Source organism: Rattus rattus, chromosome 1 (genome assembly GCF_011064425.1).
Source record: "Rattus rattus isolate New Zealand chromosome 1, Rrattus_CSIRO_v1, whole genome shotgun sequence".
In the NCBI taxonomy this organism is placed as follows: domain Eukaryota; kingdom Metazoa; phylum Chordata; class Mammalia; order Rodentia; family Muridae; genus Rattus; species Rattus rattus.
Genome location: NC_046154.1, coordinates 4,970,382 through 4,990,122, shown reverse-complemented (window position 1 = coordinate 4,990,122; position 19,741 = coordinate 4,970,382). Strand labels below are relative to the sequence as shown.

Here is a 19,741-nt window from a genome sequence, read left to right as displayed (position 1 = left end):
GCGTCGCTGCAGAGTGCACGTTGGTGTGCCGTGGTCTGGGTCCCTCCTTGCCTGGCAGCAGCAGTCTCAGCACCGGGCACAGCCTACCTTTCATTCTTCTGGATTGGGGAATTTAATATCAATATTTGATGAGATGCTAAAAGAACATGCTAATAACTATGACATACTTTATTCTTACTAGAAAGGAACTTTGTTTATTTGGGATATAAAAGAATGAATTATTAGGCAAACGAATAACGCCTTGTTTATTAGCATATCTTCTTTCTCTTTCAGGCACATATTAAATTTCCTATTGACTACCCATATTCACCACCTACCTTCAGATTCTTGACCAAAATGTGGCACCCCAACATCTATGAGGTAAGAGATATTGTCATAACTTTCTGGTTCTGTTTTTTCAGATTAGTTCTTTAACAAGAGTCAGGGCCCTGAGTCTGATCATCAGCACACAGAAAAGAAGTGGTTTGGACTAGAGGGCGGGGCTTAGTGGTAGAGCATCTTATGCACAAGGATCTGGGCCCAGTCAGAACACCACAGCCCCGGCCCACCTCTAAAGTAGATTGGATATCTCAGTAAAGTGTGTTTTGCTCTAACCACAGGGAAATATTAATGATTTTTGCACTTCTACTTTGTAGTGTCTGGCTTAATTATGATATGTAGTAATTATAATCCAGTTAAACATGGAGCCTTAGCAGCTCACTGCTAAGATTATAATACTCGTGCGTTAACATTTGCATTTGAAAAGTTTAATAAAGTCATATAAATGTATTTGTGTGCCTGTCCCCAGCCTTCATAGCGAGGGTTACCTGTTGCTGTGCACAGACTGGGCTTTAGGGGCAGGGAACTTATCCACTTGATTTGGACTGGCTTCCTGTCAGGGGTTACAGCTGAGCATTCGAGCCTCCTGGAATAAGTCCAAGGTGAGGTTCTTCTGTGGACAAGCTAATGTGCCTGAAGACAGCATTTCTAGGAGAACTGGTGGTTGAAACATGAAACACGTACTTAGCTTCGGGCTGCATCCTGACAGCACTGGAGAAATCAGTGCATTAGCCTCTCCTGTGTTTTGTCTTCATTGCACTTCCTGGTTAATTTGTGTTTGACACAACTTTCCTGATGGATTTCAGGCTGTCTTTCATTGTCCTCGGGGCCTCCCAAGTGGGGTTCTGGGCACGCACAGTTTTGTTTTTTGTTTTTCTAGCTAGAATAAACATGACAACGGTGATGTGTGGTTACCTCTCCAGAAACAGCTCCTGTGATATTCTCTTAGTATTTAACATAATCATAACACTAAGGCACTGCATGAAGGCTCAACAAGAAACCATGAGTTTAGTGTCCAGAAGCTGCATGGTGGAGGGAGAGAACTGACTCTTCAGAGTTGTCCTCTGGTCTACACACACCATGGCACCTCTCCCCCAATAAATACAGACGTGTCAAACAACAAAAGATGGAGTTCGAATTGTGGTACCTCCCCCTCCCACACACACACTTAATCCCAGAAGAGGCAGGTGGATCTCAATTGGAGACCAGTCTTGTCTACAGAGAGAGCTTTGGGATAGTCAGGGATACACAGAGAAACCCTGTATGGGGCTGTGTGGGAATTGAACTTTGATTATAGTTTATTAAGTACTGTTATGGCCCTAAAGGCTGTAAACTTTACTCTAATATTTGTGAATTTAATTCTTTTAAAAATACTATGTTTGTGAAAGTTATAAAAATGAAGGAGAAACACAGAACAAAAAGAAATTTAGTTGGAGCCCTAGAGATGAGTCAGCAGTTAAGAGTGCACCCAACTTTTTTTCTTTTCCTTTTTTTTTTTTTTTTTTTTTTTTTCGGAGCTGGGGACCCGAACAGGGCCTTGCACTTGCTAGGCAGCGGCTCTACTGAGCTAAATCCCCAACCCCTGCACCCAACTTTTGCAGAGGATCCAGGTGGAGTTCCTGCTCTCGCTCGGTGTTCGACTCTCCAGGGTGGGTACTGCAGTGTCTACAACACCGGCAATCTCATGCTTAGAACCAATTCCTCTAGCTGCAGGGTTAAAGATGGATCTTTAAATACAAAATAAATTCAATGTGGATTTGCCATCAGTGATTATACTACCCAGTATGATTCCTTTCTGCATAGGGCTGCAGAGATGACTCAGAGGTTAAGAGCACTGTCTTGCTCTCCAGAGGTCCTGAGTTCAATTCCCAGCAACCACATGATGGCTCACAACCATCTGTAATGGGACCCGATGCCCTCTTCTGGAGAAAAAAAAAAGATTCATTTCCATTTTGTACTGTTAGGATATGCTGCTGTACACTATAATCCTAGCACTTGGAGGGCAGGTGAATCTCTGTGAATTTGAACTTAGCCTGGTTTGCTTAGAGAGTTCCAGGCCAGATAGGGCTAGATAGTGAGACCCTGTCTTTTTTTTGTTTTTTCTTTCTTTCTTTTTTTTTTATTAAGTAGTTTTCTGGTTACATGTTTTACTGTGCTCAAAAGCATTCAACTGGAATCTTCTTGGACTGATAAACACTGTTATGTTTATACAAATGACTACAAACCTTACAGATAGGATGACTTAAATAAAATATTCATTATCACCCCCACCCTACCCCACCCTACAACCTCAACTTACAGTGCGTGAAAGCCTGGTATCATGAGAGCCTGAGCCCAGGACCTAAAGGCTAGCTTGGACAAAACAAGCCAGGCATTTGCTGTCTGATAGTGGTGAAATATAATTGGAAAGGACATATATTTGAATCCTGGAACTGGCAAGTCATTTGTGTTGACTTTTCCGTTCCCTCTCCCTTTCTCTCCGCTGTTACATTGCCAGTGCTGGACTTGAACATCCCCTCCCTGCAACAGTGGGCACATCCCTGGGCCCAGTCTTCGCTCGGTGTTATCGGGGCAGCAAAGCTTCGAGCGTGAGACAGACAGAAGCACATTTCTGCTTCACTTCATGATTGTTCTTGTTCACTGTGTTGGTTTTACTAAATTGAGTTATTCTCTGTGTGGTAGATAGAATTATCCACTATCTTGTAGAACTTGTAATTTCTGTAATACTAGCTTTAATGATTTATCCTAACTAGGAATCAACTGACAAGACTAAAGATAATGCACTAGGATTTCATACACACGTTATACTGTTGCAGTTTTATGACCTTTTAAACCAGAGACATTATTAACTATCTCATTGTTGTTAAACTCATGGACACTTTAAATACAAAATTCTTAAAAAATTAAGATTTAGTGCAATATTTGTATGTTTTGTTTTCACTGTCCAAATGTTTTAGCCACATTAAAAGCCATTGACATAAACTTTTAAAAATGATTTTTGCAGCAACTTTAGATTTTAAAAAGGTTACATGGGGCTAGAGAGATAGCTCAGTGGTGAAGAGCATTTGTTGCTCTTGCAGAAGATCCAGGTTTAGTTTCCAGCACCAACACAGTGTCTCACAGCCATCTGTCTGTAACTCCAGTTCCCGGGGATCCAGTGCCCTCTTCTGACATTATGGACACGGAGCACACATGTGCACCACAGATACACAGGAAGTCACTCATAGACAAAGTTTAAAGGATAAAGAGAGGTTTCAGAAACAGTTGACACTTTGGATATTTTGAGGCAGTGTCTCACTGCATGGCCCTGGGTAATGCACATCCTGGCTTAGTCTTTCCCAGTGGTGGGAGTTAAAGTATGTACCCCAACGCTGTATCCTCACATATCCCTTTTGTTTGGTGCTCCGGGTTTGGGGAGAGTAAGACTGAGATAGGGTCTTAGTAGCCCAGGTTGGTCTGAAGTCACTGTAGTCCTGCCTTTTTTATCTTTTTTTTTTTTTTTTTTGGTTCTTTTTTTCGGAGCTGGGGACTGAACCCAGGGCCTTGCGCTTCCTAGGCAAGCGCTCTACCACTGAGCTAAATCCCCAACCCCCTTTTTTATCTTTTTATGTTTATGGATGTCTGCCTGTGTGGACGACTGTGTGCCACCTATGTGCAATGCCTGTGGAGCCAGAAGAAAGGTGTGAGGTCCCTTGAGCTGCCGTGCGGTACTGGTAATGAACCGGGGTTTTCTGAAGAGCAGCCAGTGCTTAAGGGCTGAGGCTTCTCGGCCTTGTTTTGAGAATGGCTGTTGAAAGAGCTCACTGTAGACCCTTAATGCTGTTTTCATTATCCTGCGTCACCCTGTGCACACGCATGCACCCGTACACTCACACACACACACACAGACACACACACACTCATCACAAACACTATCACACACAAGCACTCATCACACATGCACACTCACACACACACACATACTCATCACATGACGTGCACATACACATCACACACTCATCACAACACACATCACACACATACGCTCATCACACACTCATCACACACACACATGCACACACACTCAGCACACGCATGCACACAAACACTCATCACACACACCCATCACACACACTCATCACGCACAGGCAAACTCACACACACGTGCACACTGTGGCTTAGGCAGCTTCCATTCAGGACAGTCCTGCTTCAGCTCCCCAGTGATTGGCTTACACTTGTGTACCACATTCCTCACCCTATTTATTATTTTATTTTCCCCCCCATTGTCATCACTGCCCAAGCTAGTTGCTTTCTTTATTGTTGTGAACAAAACACTTTACAGAACACTCCACAGATGAGTCACAGTTTGAGGGTGCAGCTCCCTGTGGTGGGAGAACTCTGAGCTGTGGGGCTGCAGGTCTGTAGCTCACCCTGCTCTCCAAGGAGGCTGACATTTATCTTGTGTTCATTTTACTCTCTGGCCTTTAACAAGGACCATAAAAGGCTGGAGAGCTGGCTCAGCAGCTAAGAGCACCGACTGCTCTTGCAGAGGCCTCTGGTCTGATTCCCAGCATCCATCTGTAACTCAAGCTTCAGGAGATACAATACACTTACGTCTTCCGCAAGCACCGGCTGCACACCCAGCACACAGACAGGAAACACTCATACACATGAGTACCGCCATGGACGGAGAACTGTGCACTGTTGTTGTCCTTGTTTCTCTGTGTAGCCCTGGCTGTCCTGGAACTCGTTTTGTAGACCAGGTTGGCCTCAATCTCACAGAGATCTGCCTGGCTCTGACTTCTGAGGGCTGGGATTCCTGGCTCAGAAAAGCTTTTTTCTTTCTTCAAAGGGACAAAAAGGTATCCTTCAAATACACATTTTTAAATTCTATTTATTTTAGCTGGAGAGCGATCGTGCATCTCTTATCTCTTTAGTTTCCAGCACTCAGGAGTCAGGTGGATCTGAGTTTGAGATCAGTCCAGGACCAAACAGAGACCCTGCCTTGGGTCATTTTTATTTTATGTATGTGAGTGTTTTGCCTGCATATATGCTTATAGACCATGTTCGTGCAGACATGTTAGGGCATCTGATCTCCTAAAACCAGAGAGGTGTGAGGCACATTGTGTGTGTCGTGAGAGGAACTCAGGTCTTCTACAATAACCAGCATTAAGTATTCTTTTTTTCCTTATTTTGGTAAAGATTTATTTATTCATTTTATATAAGTGTTCTATCTGCATGTACCCCTGTATGCCAGAAGAGGGCATCAGCTCACATTGTAGTTGGTTGTGAGCCACCATGTGGTGGCTGGGGATTAAACTCAGGATTTATGGAAGAGCAGTCAGTGCTCTTTTAACTGTGGCGCCATCTCTCCAGCTCCACATCAAATATTCTAAACTACCAAGAGATGTCTGTGGCCCCATACATGTACATTTTTATCACATAATCAGAACTTTTTATTTTTTGAGATAGGGTTGTAGTATTCACCTTGGCTAGCCTGGGATTCTATATAGTGAGCAGGCTGGCCTTGAACTCATAGAGACCCACCTGTCTCTGCCTCCCAAGTACTGGGATTAAAGGTGTATACCACCATGTCCTGCCCAGACATAATATAACAAGACTCCCATACACATAAACTTTTAAAGAGACAGGAAGGGGAAAAGGACACGGCCGCAGAGTTGTAGAGAAAAAGCAACTTGTATGGTTGTTGGTTGGGCATGTGCATTGGTGTAAAAATTAACATGGACGTTCCTCAAAAAATTGGAACTGTGATATGAGGTAGTTGCTTGCTATGTATCCAGGAAACTCAGGGTTAAATATAGTTGGGATTCCTGCCTGCCTACACTTCCCTTAACCCTATTCACAACAGTCAAGGTACATAACCAAGTTAGATGCCCATTAGTTGCCAACGCCACATAAACTGGATCCAGTAGGACATTTCTGTTGTCACAGCACTTCGATGGAATCAGGAGGATTCTATCCTGGGCTTACTAAGTACCCAGGTCACATAGGGCTTTCTGTCTCAAACACACAGCAAGCTGTAAGCCCTAGCACTGAGAAGCAGAGGCAGCAGGTCAGTGCCAGTTCCAGGCGTGGTGGTGCACACATTTAATCTCACTGCACCTCTGAAGGTGGAGGCAGAGGCAGAGGGAGAGGTGGGATAGCTCTGAATAGAGGCCACTTGATCTACTTGTAGAGGTCTAGGCAAGCCAGGACTATGTAGTGAGATCCTATTCCAAGACAGACAGACAGCAGAAATATACATGGGGAAAAGAAGATATACTGTATACTCACAACAGAATATTATCTAGCAAAAAAAAAAAAATAATAAAGTCCTGTCATTTGTAGAAAAATGAGCAGAAATGAGTAAACAAAATAGGCCCAATTCAGAAAGACAAACACTTTGTTTTCTTGAGCCACTTGTCGTGCTGCACACCTTTAATTCCCAGCACTCGAGGCAGAGGCAGGCAGATCTCTGTGAGCCAGCCTGGTCTACAAAGTGAGTCCAAGACAGCCAGGGCTATACAAAGAAACCTTGTCTTGAAAACAAAAAACAAGGGCTGGAGAGATGGCTCAGTGGTTAAGAGCACCCGACTACTCTTCCAGAGGTCAAGAGTTCAATTCCCAGCAACCACATGGTGGCTCACAACCATCTGTAAAGAGATCTGATGCCCTCTTCTGGTGTATCAGAAGACAGCTACAGTGTACTTATATATAATAAATGAATAAATCTTTAAAAAAAAAAAAAAACAAAAAAAAACAAAAAACAAAAAACAAAACAAAAATTTTCTCTTACATATCCAAATCTTAAAAATAGAAACAGTAAACAAGCAAGAGACAGACAGACATAAAATGAGAATGGGGACTGCTGGAAATAGGAAGGGCACCAGCATTAGGGAAAAGAAGAAAGGGTGTCCGGGGTGAATGTGATCCTAGAATTAGGGTCTCTCTGTGGGACCTGAGTACTGCCAACTGCTTAAGGGTGGCTGATCAGCTAGCCCCAGGGATACACCTTTCTCTGTATCCAGCCCTGGGGTTGCAGGGGTGCCATGACACAACTCTGTTCATGTATTTATTTTTTATTTTATCTAATAATGACACTTAGATATTTCTTTTCTTTGTTCAAAAGAAGATTTCTCTGGGTAGCCCTGACTATCCTGGAGACCAGGCTGGCCTTGAACTCACACAGGTCATCTGCTTTTGCCTTCTGAGTGCTGGGATTAAAGTTGTGCATCAGCACCACCTCACCACACCCAGAACAGTCAGCGTTTCGTGTGCTCGCTGGGGACTGAATTTAGGTTTTCATGATGTTGCAGCTAGTGCTTCACCAGCTGAGCTCCTAATAAAAGACAACTGTAAGAGGGCAGAGAGTATATGGCATAAATGATCCATGAATCTCCAATCAAAGTAAGTCAGGGTCTCTCTTAGCAAGATGCCATAAAATTTATAGAGAAATGAGATCTAGAGTAGGGCCAAGTCGACATCGAGAGAGAAGTAGAGTGTGAAACTTGTTACCAAGGATTGAGAACGTGTGTCATTACTGGAGTTTTTGGCCTGGAACCCACGCTGGCCTCTAACTCACACTCTTCCTTCCTCAGTTTCCCCAGGGTTGACATTGTAGGCAGGAGCTGTGATGCCCGGTCATAACACCACGCTCGTTGCGTGGTGGACTTGCTATGGCTTCTGTTGTGATAAACCGCCACAGATACCTATGAGAAGGTTTATCTGGCTGGCATCTTCTGGGTCACTGTCCAGAGAGGGAAGCCAAGGCAGGAACCGATCGATGCAGAGGCCATGGGGAAAGTCTTTCTGGCTTATATCTCAGGGCCTGCTCAGCCAGCCTTCTTAACAACCAAGGACAACCTGCCCAGGGGTGATTGCCCTTCCCCTCCAACATCCACATTAGTCAATCCTTGTCCACAGAGCAGTTGACCTCCTCCCTGTTAAGTTTAGCACAGGTGGGAAGTAACACACTTATTAATAGTTGCATTTCCATGAACAACAACAGCAGATGATAACAATGTTCAAAAGCTGCTCAGAAATAAACTCTAGAGGCAGAGGCAAGAGGGCTCCTGCAGTTGAAGCCAGCTCAGTCTGTAAAGTTCTTTAAGGAATTTCAAAAAACTCAGTAGTAAGAGGATTAACCTAGTTGAAAAGTAGCCAAAGTTAGCCACAAATGTATACTCAGGCTGAGGTAAGAGGATTAGGCCCGACTGGGCAACAACCTGTAGGAAAATACAAGGAGAACCTGACAATTAATTAATGAACTGAAATACACATCACACCAGCCTAGGCCAGCTGCATCTGAGGAACAAGGACTGGAGATGCCACACAGAACAGTGGTCGTGCTCTTAGAAAAGGTAAACACGGGTCTCACATCTAACCCCACAGTTCTGCTGTAAGGGAGAAGCAGCATACACTCTGTAGGCGAGCACACCAGTGTCCCCACAGCACCCGCTCACCACATCCACGCAGGGGATCACTGTCGAGCACCAGCCACAAAGGAGAGGCAACTGAAACATACAGGAAGTGAAAGAAGTCAGAGAAAGGCTTGCATATTGTATGGTTACATTTGTATTTAAGGTCCAGGTATTCAACAGAAGAGCAAGATGGTAGTGAGAAGCCTGGGGAGGTAAGGAGTGGGGAAAACACCAAGCAGAGTATTTTAAACTGGTGTGATAGAACTTGAAAGCTTCTAGAAATGTTAATGCATAGTCCTGTGAATGTACAAGCACCACTGGAGTGTGGTTTTTGTGGTGCTGGGGCATCTTAATACTGAGTTCTACTTCCAGCCCAGCATCTCCCACCCTTTTCTGACTTTCTGTTTGCTTTTTTGAGTTTACTTGAAACAGTTTACTGCAGTGATAGCAGACAGATCTGTATCTCACTGTGTAAATTAGGCTGGCATGAACTTAGAGCCATTCACCTGCTTCTGCTTTTCAAGTGTTGGGATTGCAAATGTGTGCCTCCATGTCCAACCCAGCCACTCTAGCCAGCCTTTGTAACATAGAATTTTAATCCCAGCACTCAGTAGGCAGAGATGAATGGATCTCAAGGAGTTCAGGTCCAGTCTAGTGTATGTAGAGCTCCAAGCTAGCCAAGGCTAGAAGATGAGACCAAAGTTTAGTAAGTAAAATTCATCTAAAGATTTTTTTTAAAGATTTATTTATTTTATGTATGTGAGTACACTGTGCTGTCTTCAGACACACCAGAAGAGGGCGTCAGATCCCATTACAGATGGTTGTGAGGCACCATGCAGATGCTTGGATTTGAACTCAGGACCTCTGGAAGAGCAGTCAGTGCTCTTAACTGCTGAGCCATATCTCTAGCCCTAAAATTTTTTAAAGGGATACGTTCTTGCTTCTACAAAAGTAGCTTTGTGGCTGGGGGTAATGATGCACACTTTTAATCCTAGCACCCACTAGGGAGACAGAGGCAGGTGGATCTCTGTGAGTTTTAGGCCAGCCTGGTCTACAAAGTGAGTCCAGGATAGAAATCCTGTCTCAAAAAAACCAACCAACCAACCGAAGAGTAGATTTGTGAGTTTAAGGACAGAGAGAGACCCTGTCTCAAAAAACAATACAAAACAAAATGAAAAACCAAAAAAGTATTAACTATACATAATGGGTTTCATACATTTCATACACGGATATAATTTTTTATCATATTCCTTCCATTACTCCCTCTTGTCCCACTTTGGTTCTCTCATTCTTTTCCTTTTTCCAGCTGCTCCTCTTTCTACCCTGTCCACTTTTTCTTGCTATTGTCACTGCCTTGTTTTTGTTTTGGTAAATGGATTGCATATAGTTGCTGACAGTGCCTGGGCACCTTACTAGTGACACCAGGATTTTAGCATTGAAGAAACTCTTCCTCCCTAACAGCCATTAACTATAAGCTCAAGGAAGGGTGGGGCTTGTTGAGTTTCCACCCTTTGAGTGACAGGATGTTGGCAGGTGTTTTCCTGTAGGGCAACATGAAAGTATTCACAGCTGCTGTGAGTGCACGAGAACACCTGAGCGTCATGTGCAGAAGTCAGCTCCAGGCTCCCAAGACTGCTTACCGCCTTGCTGACCTGTGGTCGCTGAGCACTTGAGGAGGGGGATGTAGTTGCCCTGTTTGTGACTGAGGCGACAAGTTATGAGCCTACTGCAGAAGGGAGCTTTTCTGACCAAAGCTGACAGCAGCATCAGTCTGGGGCATAACTATGGTTACCTGGGAGGCAGCCCGACAGGCAGTATGTCCTCTTAACAAAGCAGCAGAGTAGCTTCCTTAGGAGGACTTAGAACTGCCTCAGCCCCAGGCTTTCGACCAGATACAGCAGGTGGTCTGGTTTTTTGCTTGTTTGTAATTTCTGGAGCTGGGAAGACATTCATCAGTTAAGAGCATGTACTGCTCTTCTGGATGACCTGAATTCAGTTCCCAGCACCCACACACTAGCTCACAGCCAGCTGTATGTGACTTCTACACCCTTTTATAGCTTCTATGGGCATTATACACATGTGGTAAACAGATGTTCATGAAGGCAGAACACATAAAAATAAAATGAAATTTAAAAAAAATTTTTACTGTGTGTGTGTGTACACCTCTGTGTGTGTGGGTACGTGTGTGTGTGTACACCTGTGTGTATGTGCGTGCATGTGTGTGTACACCTGTATGTGCGTGTGCACATCTGTGTGTGTATGTGTGTACACCTGTGTGTGTGCGTGCATGTGTGTACACCTGTGTGTACACCTGTGTATGTGCGTGTGTACACTTGTGTGTGTACATCTGTGTGTGTACGTGTGTACACCTGTGTGTACCTGTGTACACCTGTGTGTATGTGTGCGTGTGTACACCTGTGTGTGTGTGTGCGTGGGTACACCTGTGTGTGTGTATGTGCATGTGTGCGCGTGTGTACACCTGTGTGTACGTGTGTACACCTGTGTGTGCAGGTCTGCAGAAGACAATGACATCAGACCTACTGGAGCTACAGGTGGTTGTGAGCTGCATGATGTGGGTGCTGGGAACTGAACTTAGGTCCTGTGTCAAAGCCATTTCTCCATATTATTTTTTGTTTTAAAGATTTGATTGCTGGACACTGTGGGGCAGTGGACTGTGAGAGGAAGCCTAGTACGATCGAGCTGGGCAAGACCCAGGGACCCACAAGGGACAAACATTAGGAGCTTCGCCTGCTCCTGTCACCAGGCCCTGGTCACATAGCCACAGCCTACCATGGAGAGAATTGTGGCCATCAGTCACGGAGGGGCAGTGCCTCCACATACAGATGAGGCGTCCCTAACATTTCAGACCAAGCCAATAGCAATAAAGATGTGTGAGAATTACTCCATTGTCTGAGAGCATCTGTCACACAAGAGCTGTAACACTGCCTGGGAAGAGAACGCTCTCCAGAAGCTTTTGCCACTAGAAGCCCCTCTGCACATCACTGTCTAGCCAGCCTTCTACTGTCTCATCTCTGCTCAGCTCCCAGAGGCTGTGGACGTGCAGTGGCCCCAGAGCGGCAGTCAGGCTGGGCCTTGATGGGAAAGGCCCAGTTCGCTGTGTGTGGGGGTGACTGGTGCTCCTGAGTTCCATAAGGAAGCAGGCTAAGCAAGCTATGGGGAACAAACCAGTTGAGAAGCACCACTCCATGCCTCTGCCCCAGCTCCTGCCTCCTTTGAGTTCCTGTCCTGACTTCCTCGAACCGTGCTAAGGAAGTATAAGTCAAATAAGCCCTTTCCAGTTGCTTTTGGTCATGGTGTTCCAGCACAGCAATAGTAAGACCAGCTGATTTACAGACATTTTCATTAAAAAGAAACATCTTTCCCTCTCATACGGTGCATCCCAACTACAGTTTTCCCTCCCCCTGTTCCTCCCAGTACATACATATAATTTAAGAAATTCAAAACACACGCACACACACACGCACACACACACACACACACACACACACACACACACACACACACACTTTAAAGTGCTTTGCACTTGGGTGATGCCTCAGGAAAGTGATTACTGTGCAGACATGAGGACTGAGCTCCCGTCCCCAGCTCCTGTGAGAAGCCAAGTGTGACAGTGCAGTGCAGATCTAATTCCAGTGAGGTGTAGGCAGAGGCAGGAGAATTCCTACTGATTCCTAGCTAAGCCGTGTAGTTGACTATCTCAGTGCTCAAAAAATAAGCAGAGAGGAAATGACATGGTGGTGACCACTGACTCCCTCACACAGACAAAGAAGTAGTTTGTTTAGTTTTTCTACACAGGCTTTCTCTGTGTATCCCTGGCTGTCTTCGATCTCAGAGATCCCCCTGCCTCTGCAAGTGCTAGAATAAAAAGCTTATGCTACCACCGTCTAGCCGTCTGCATGTATTTTAATTTGATTATATATAATAATTTTTATACCTCACATCATTATATATATTATCAGTTCAAAAACTTTTAACTCTTATCTCCATCCTTGAGATTTAAAAAACAAATAACTTGCCAGGCAGTGGTGGCCACGCCTGTAATCACAGCACTCGGGAGGCAGAGGCAGGTGGGTCTCTTGAGTTTGAGCTCAGCCTGGTCTACAGAGTTCCAGGACAGCCTGGGCTACACAGTTCCAGGACAGCCTGGGCTACACAGAGAAACCTGTCTTGAAAAAACAACAGGAAAAGGGAAGGTAGGGGGAGAAAAGAAACAAATGACTGTTTTACTGACCTGTTTTCTATTGAGTATATGTTTATTTAGATACCTCCCTGTGGCTGTGTGTTTGATGTATTGACTGTGCTTGTTAGATTTGCTAGTACAGTGCTTATGCATTATGCAGATCGTTATAGCAGCGGTCAGTTAGTAACCAGATATTAGCAGGTACCATGTTTGCTTGTTCTGTTTGCTTCAGAAAGATGATGCTACAGACAGGACAGACATCTATCTTGGAGACTACCCCAAAAGTTTTGTTCTGCTTGAGGAATAATAGCCCTAGGTGGCCTGGAACTTAATATTTATATAGATCAGGCTGTCTCAAACTTGGAGTGACCGTCCTGCCTCTTGTCTTCTTGAGTGTTGACATGTGCCACCATACCCGGTCCGAATAAAATTTTATAATATTTAATTCTTCTTCAACTTAGAAATTGAGCATGGAGAAATTTTAATAAAAAACTTCATCACATTTTTGGGTTTTTGGTTCTGTTTTATTAGAGTCAGATTCTTACCATGTAGCCCTAGCTGGTTTGGAATTTGCTGTATAGCCCAGGCTGGCCTCAAACTCTCATATCTACCAAGGCATGGGGTTAAAGCACACATGTGTGCGTGCATGCGCGCGCGCGCGTGTGTGTGTGTGTGTGTGTGTGAGACAGAGAGAGAGAGAGAGAGAGAGAGAGACTGTAGTAGCCCAGCTGGGCCTCATACTTGAGACCCTTCTGCCTCTGCCTGGGTTGCAGATGTGTGGGGTTGCACCTTGCTTGTATCAGTCTCTTACATCTTACTGAACATTGTATCATTGTCTTATAGAATGGAGATGTATGCATTTCAATCCTTCATCCGCCTGTAGATGACCCACAGAGTGGAGAGCTGCCCTCTGAAAGGTGGAATCCTACTCAGAATGTGAGGTAAGGTGCTCTATGGAGTGGACTGTGTTGTGGTTTGCTTCCAGTTATTTGTTGGTTAGCTGGTGGGCTCGTTTTTTTTTTTTTTTGGTTCTTTTTTTTTTTTGGAGTGGGGACCCGAACCCAGGGCCTTATGCTTCCTAGGCAAGCGCTGTACCACTGAGCTAAATCCCCAACCCCGGGCTCGTTTTTTGAGACAGGGTTTCTTTCTCTCTGTAGCCCTGTGGCTGTCCTGGAACTCAGAGATCTGACCTGCCTCTGCCTCCTCAGTGCTGGGATTAAAAGTGTGTTCCACCACTAACCTGGCTATTTTCTGAGACCAGCCTCAAATTCCTGGACTCAAGTATATCTCTCACCTCAACCTCCCAAACACACAGGGAGTACAGACATCTGCTCCTTGAATCTTCGTTTGGGCGTATATGTGGTGTGTCTCATTCTGTTTGAATCTGTGAACAGAATCTTTCCTGCGTTTATGACTTTCTCTCTTCTATTGCATGGGGGTGTGTTGGACGGCTTTCAAGGTAAAAGTGTATCCTGATGACCAGCATGCTAAGGAATACTGCAGAATTCACATCGTGCAACAGACCTCACACAACAGATTTATTGGAGAGTTGGGGGATGTGAAAGGTGATGGCCTTTGAGTGGGGATAAGAGAGAGAGCAGCTGTGACGGCTTGGGTTCATAGGAGGGCATGGGGCATGGGCGTAGGGAGGATGTGCACAGTGCTGGCAGTGGCCTCATCACATCGGCCTGTAGTGACGGTGACTGAAGGTGGAGTTGGGATAGGGGAGCACCTGATTCTGGAATGTGTGCAGTTCCTACTTGACTGACACATGCACCTGCATCAGTCTGAAGTGACTGACACATGCACCTGCATCAGTCTGAAGTGACTGACACATGCACCTGCATCAGTCTGAAGTGACTGACACATGCACCTGCATCAGTCTGAAGCGTTGACTCCCTGAGCAGTGCTGGTTGGGACTCTGATTTTCCTCATCTGCTTCTTTTTTTTATTTTCATTTTATTTTTTTTTAGATTTATTTATTTATTATATATAAGTACACTGTAACTGTACTTCAGACACACCAGAAGAGGGCATCAGATCTCATTACAGATGGTTGTGAGCCACCACGTGGTTGCAGGGATTTGAACTCAGGACCTCTGAGCCATCTGTCTAGCCCCTGCTTCTTCTTCTTACGTTAGAATTTACTCCTTATTAGATCCCTTAACTTTCGTGTTTAAATTGTGTTTTATATATATAAAGGGAGAGGCAGACAGACTGACCTCAGGTGCTGAGGTCCGAGGCCAGAGCTATGGAAGTCAGTTCTCTCTTCCATCAAGAACCAATCCTGTTCATCAGGTAGCAGGCTCCTTTTTCCCATCCAGCTTGCCAACCCCACCTGGGTGATTCTGAGGAGCTTAGGCAACCCAACTAGTTATGGTTTTGATGTAGTAAGAAATATACTTCATGGACAGTGTCGTGGTGCACACCTTTAACCCCTGCATTCTGGAGGTAGAGGCAGGAGGATCTCGGTGAGTTTGAGGCCAACTTGGTCTACATAATACATGTGCAGCCAGCACTACACAGGAAGAGCTTGTCTTGGGGGGTGGGGTGCAGACAAAGAGAAGATAAAGACTTGTTGCTTCCGTGAGGCGCAGTCCCTGTTATGCTCCCCTGGTGCTGAAAGTCGTGAGTCAATGAGGAAGCAAAGCGGCTCCACAGCACCTGTCAGTGAGCTGCCCGGGGCCCTGTGTGCTGTGAGGTGGGGGATGATGATTTGCTTTCCCTGCCGGAGGGCAGAATAGCTGCCAGCTGCATGCGTGCGTCGCCTCAGTCCGCTCCACATGGCACATCTAATCTGAATGCTGAGTGCATGAAAAATATTTTAAACATTTTGTTTAAATGCATTCTACTTCTTTGCTTTGAGAAGAACCCTGTATAGCAAAGGCTTTGAATAGGGACTATGGTAACAGACTCTTAAGTACGGAAAGTTTCATTTATTCCACTCTAAGGTCATCACGTGTCTAGGAGGCGGCCTGAGAGGGCCGTGTCTGCTTCCCAGGCTACCATGAGCTGCAGGTGAGCAGACAGTGTACTTTGCTTTCCATTACTTGAGTTTCCCATGGTCAGCTGTGGTCTGAAAGGATTGAGAAAGTCTAGCAACAGAACAGCTTACACGTTTGACGTTGTGCTCCCCGCTTGTGTCCTGACTGTGTATTGCACACCTCTTAGTCACTGAGCAGCTGTCCTCACCAGGGCAGCATCACTTTGTTCTCCTTGGCCCCAGTGCAGGGGTAGTTAGGAGGCAAAGCTTAAAGGAAGCGTTGCAGGAACCAGGCCGGTGGAGCGCACAGGCCTGCTTTCCTCAGAGGACGGAAGGACGATGGCTGGTTACCCAGAATGCTGGAGTGAGAGAAACAGAGGCCCCTGCTATCCTGTTAGGAACCAGCCTCCACCCAAATCCTCAGAGTGGGTTAGGCTCTAATCCTGGGCTTTGCCTTCAGTGAGGAGGACTCATCCTTACGAAAGAAACCCAAGTACCCTGTGTTCTCCATCGTGAGAACCCACCCTATGGTTATTACGAATCCTCTCTGGGCCCGAGCCCCGTGCACTGTTCCCAGTCGGGAGCCTTGATCCTCAGAGTGAAGGTCTCAGGTGCTCTGCCGAGGTCGGGCATCTGTAAAGGAGTTTTTATGTAGCTGTCCCCAAGGCTTTGCTGTGAGACTTGTCCTGTGGAGACCACACCCCAACCCCTGGTTTACATCAGGTTTTACTGTGTTTAGCTGTGTAAGAAGATTAAGCCACAGGATCAGCCTTTGTGGAAGTTTGGTCCAGCATCACTGACTAAGTAAGGTTGTAGTGAGTTTTCATCCTCCTCTCTTTGAGGTTCAGTGTCCGCCAGCTGTGACACCTGCAGGGACTCCCCAACACAAGTGATGCTATACCCCAGATGGCCCTCACACACATCCACCTGCCTCTGTGCCCCAGGGCTGGGATTACAGGGATGCGGCCATGCCTGCTTCTGTTGTGTTTCCCACACCTAGTGTAGGGATGAACACTGTAGGTCGCTGTTACATTTCCAGTCTGGTCCTGTGGAGTTTGAGGTATCCTGAGGATAAGAGGGACCGCTGCTCTAGAAGTCTTTAAGAGTTCATTTAAAGTTGGTCACACACACCCATCCTGGTTATCCCTTGAAGTGTGAGTGTGGTGCTTATTTCTCAGGCAGGGCTGGTGCACACCCTGGCGTTGAGGAAGTGGTCTCCCTGTACTGGTGGGACTTCTTTATAGAGGCTGAGTGTTGACTCCATGTCTGTTTCTTTACTTTGGGGAATAAGCCTCTGCCCTGATAGAGAGCCTGGAACGAGATTTTGAATCATTACATCCCTTCCTAGATGCTGCTGCATTCCTCCTGCTTACCGGGAAGTCACACTGTTTTTCCTTGGTTACTTGTGGTGGCCCATACTTTTAATCCTACCCCTCAAGAGGTAGAGATTGTAGATTGTGAGTTCAAGGCCAGCCCAGTCTCCAGTAAGATCCTGTCTGGAGAGAAGGGAGAGAGGGGAGGAGAGCTCTTTATCCTAACACGGAGGTGTGTTCTGCTCTCACCAGGCTGTTTTGTGGTTGGGCGGCTCTGGAGTCATGCCCTAGGGTGCTGCGGCCTTTGCCCCTTTGCTTTAGAACTGGTTACTCTCTTGGGTCCTGTGTCTCTGTGCTGCATGCTGTTGGTTGTTACTTCAGTCCGAAACCGCCCTGACTGCCTGGCACTACCTGGTGGTCTTTGGGAGCCAAGTGAGGAATGTGTCCCCTCATGATTCGCAACAATAGCGAATCTTTCTCCTTTTTTTTTTTTTTTTTTTGGTTTTTTTGTTTTTGTTATTTGTTGAGACAAAGGTTTTGTTTTGTTGTTGTTTGTTTTGTTTGTTTAAAAAAAAACCCAGGGATTTACTGTTAGCCTAGCTGACCTTGATCTCGGGGCCTCCATCTCCTGCATGCTGGGATTACAGGCACGAACCAGCACGCTTTGGAGGTTCTCTCTCTTTTAAAGGTTTTTTTTTTAAAGATTTATTCTATGTATCAGTACACTGTAGCTGTCTTCAGACACAGAAGAGGGCATCAGATCTCATTACAGATGGTTGTGAGCCACCATGTCGTTGCTGGGATTTGAACTCAGGACCTCTGGAAGAGCAGTCAGTGCTCTTAACCACTGAGCCATCTCTCCAGCCCTGGAGCTTCTTTCTAACGTTGGTAAATTGCTAGATTTGTTTGAGGGTTACTTGTGGAAGTGCTATGTCCCCTGTGTAGCTCTGGCTGCCAAGCATTTGTTCTGCAGACCGCTTTGCCATGTATTTGCTGCCTCTGCCTCCCAAATGTTCAGCAGGTGTAATGATGCCACCCGTGAAAGACAGACAGATGGACAGGTGATCTTCCTATCAGCACTGCTGCTGAACCGTCAGCATTTAGCAGCCTGCCTGACTGAGGCACTGTCAGTAAACTCTGAATCCGGTCTGGTTGTGCTCACATCTGTACTGTTGGCATGTTAGTGGATGAATCTCTAAGGAAGAGTTGTGTGCAAGGGTTTTTGTCACCTAAAGAGTATGTAGAACCTTTTAAGAGCTGGAGTGCATACGGTTGTGGGAATTGAGTAGAGCAATAAACAAGAAAAAAAATCCAGTTGTTATCTACTGAAGTTTGATGGTTTTGCCATCTCTGAAGGACTGAAGTCCAGGAACCCCATGAGGACAATGCTGGTGAGTGGTCCTTTGTCTCCTGTTTGTGGGAAACGGCCAGAGACCGACTCTAGTTCTTGCCGTGGCCTGACCTGACAGCTGCTTTCTCTGAGGTCCTCTCCAGAAGTACCTGTCACCTCTCCTTTTCCTAAAAGGTAGAAAAGTGGTCTTGGTAGGTGCGAATGGGGGTAACGCAGTCCAGCAGCCACAGATGCGGGTAAGAGTTTCTTGTCTGGTCTTGTACAACCTGTTGAAAGGGAGAGATCCAGGGTCTGCTGCAAGATTTGTCAGCAAAATGGGCACAGCGAAGGGGTTTTGTTTTGTTTTTGGAGAGACAGGGTAGTTTGTTCAGGTTGCTCTGTCTGTGTAGCTTGTGTCAACTTTGAATTTGCGCTCCTTATTGTCCTGCCTTCCTCCATCTGCTTGGTGCGTGCCGCCCCCGTGCTTAGCTCCGTGAGTAAAGGCCCTGCCTTGTAAACCTGGAGGTCTGAGCTCCATCCCCAGCGCCCACAGAAAGGTGGAAGGAGAAGATGGTTCCACATAGACACCTTCATACCTATGTGACGTGTGTGCACACGCATGCACACAACACTTCATACACTCATGCAAATTTCTTAAGTTCCTTTTTTGCTTACCTGTCTTGCGTGAAAGCTGTTTGATCTCCAGAGGCCTCCCCAGTCTTAGGGGGCTTTTGTGGTTGCTGCTGATGTTGTTTCGGAGACAGGGTCTTTCTACATGGCTCTGGCTGTCCTAGAACTTACTGTGTAGACCAGGCTGACCTTTCAGTCTTAGTTTTTAGACTTTGCACTTTTGTGCCTTTAACCAGGGAATCCTTGTTTTTGCATTATGTCCTGGGAACATCAGCAACAGCGTCCCAGCACTGCTCAGCCGACACCATTAAAATGTCACAGTTGCTTTAGCAGCATAAAGAGAAAGACCCAATATGTCAACCATTGAAACTACTTTTTTTTTTACCATGTGTTGCTCTGTTCTCCCAGTTAGAACTGGATTCTTTCCCTGATGTCCTCTCTAAATATCTTTTCCATGTTGAAATATACAATAAGGACAGTTTTAACTGGGTTATCTTTTGGTATTACTGTCTGCCTTTTCAAAGATCCTTCTAGTTAGCAGAGTCAGGGTAGAATATAGAGCTGATG

General features: G+C 45.6%; 1 protein-coding gene across 1 annotated transcript in view; it reads left to right on the top strand.

The window, feature by feature from the left end:
- Positions 1–247: 247 nt before the first annotated feature.
- LOC116891772 (ubiquitin-conjugating enzyme E2 R2) overlaps positions 248–19,741 on the top strand; it is a 618,378-nt gene continuing 598,884 nt past the window's right edge. Inside the window, exons 1-2 of the mRNA XM_032893106.1 lie at positions 248–360; positions 13,762–13,859. Of these exons, the coding sequence (XP_032748997.1) occupies positions 337–360; positions 13,762–13,859 (122 nt within the window). The 5' untranslated portion in view covers positions 248–336. The remainder of the gene's footprint in view (positions 361–13,761; positions 13,860–19,741) is intronic.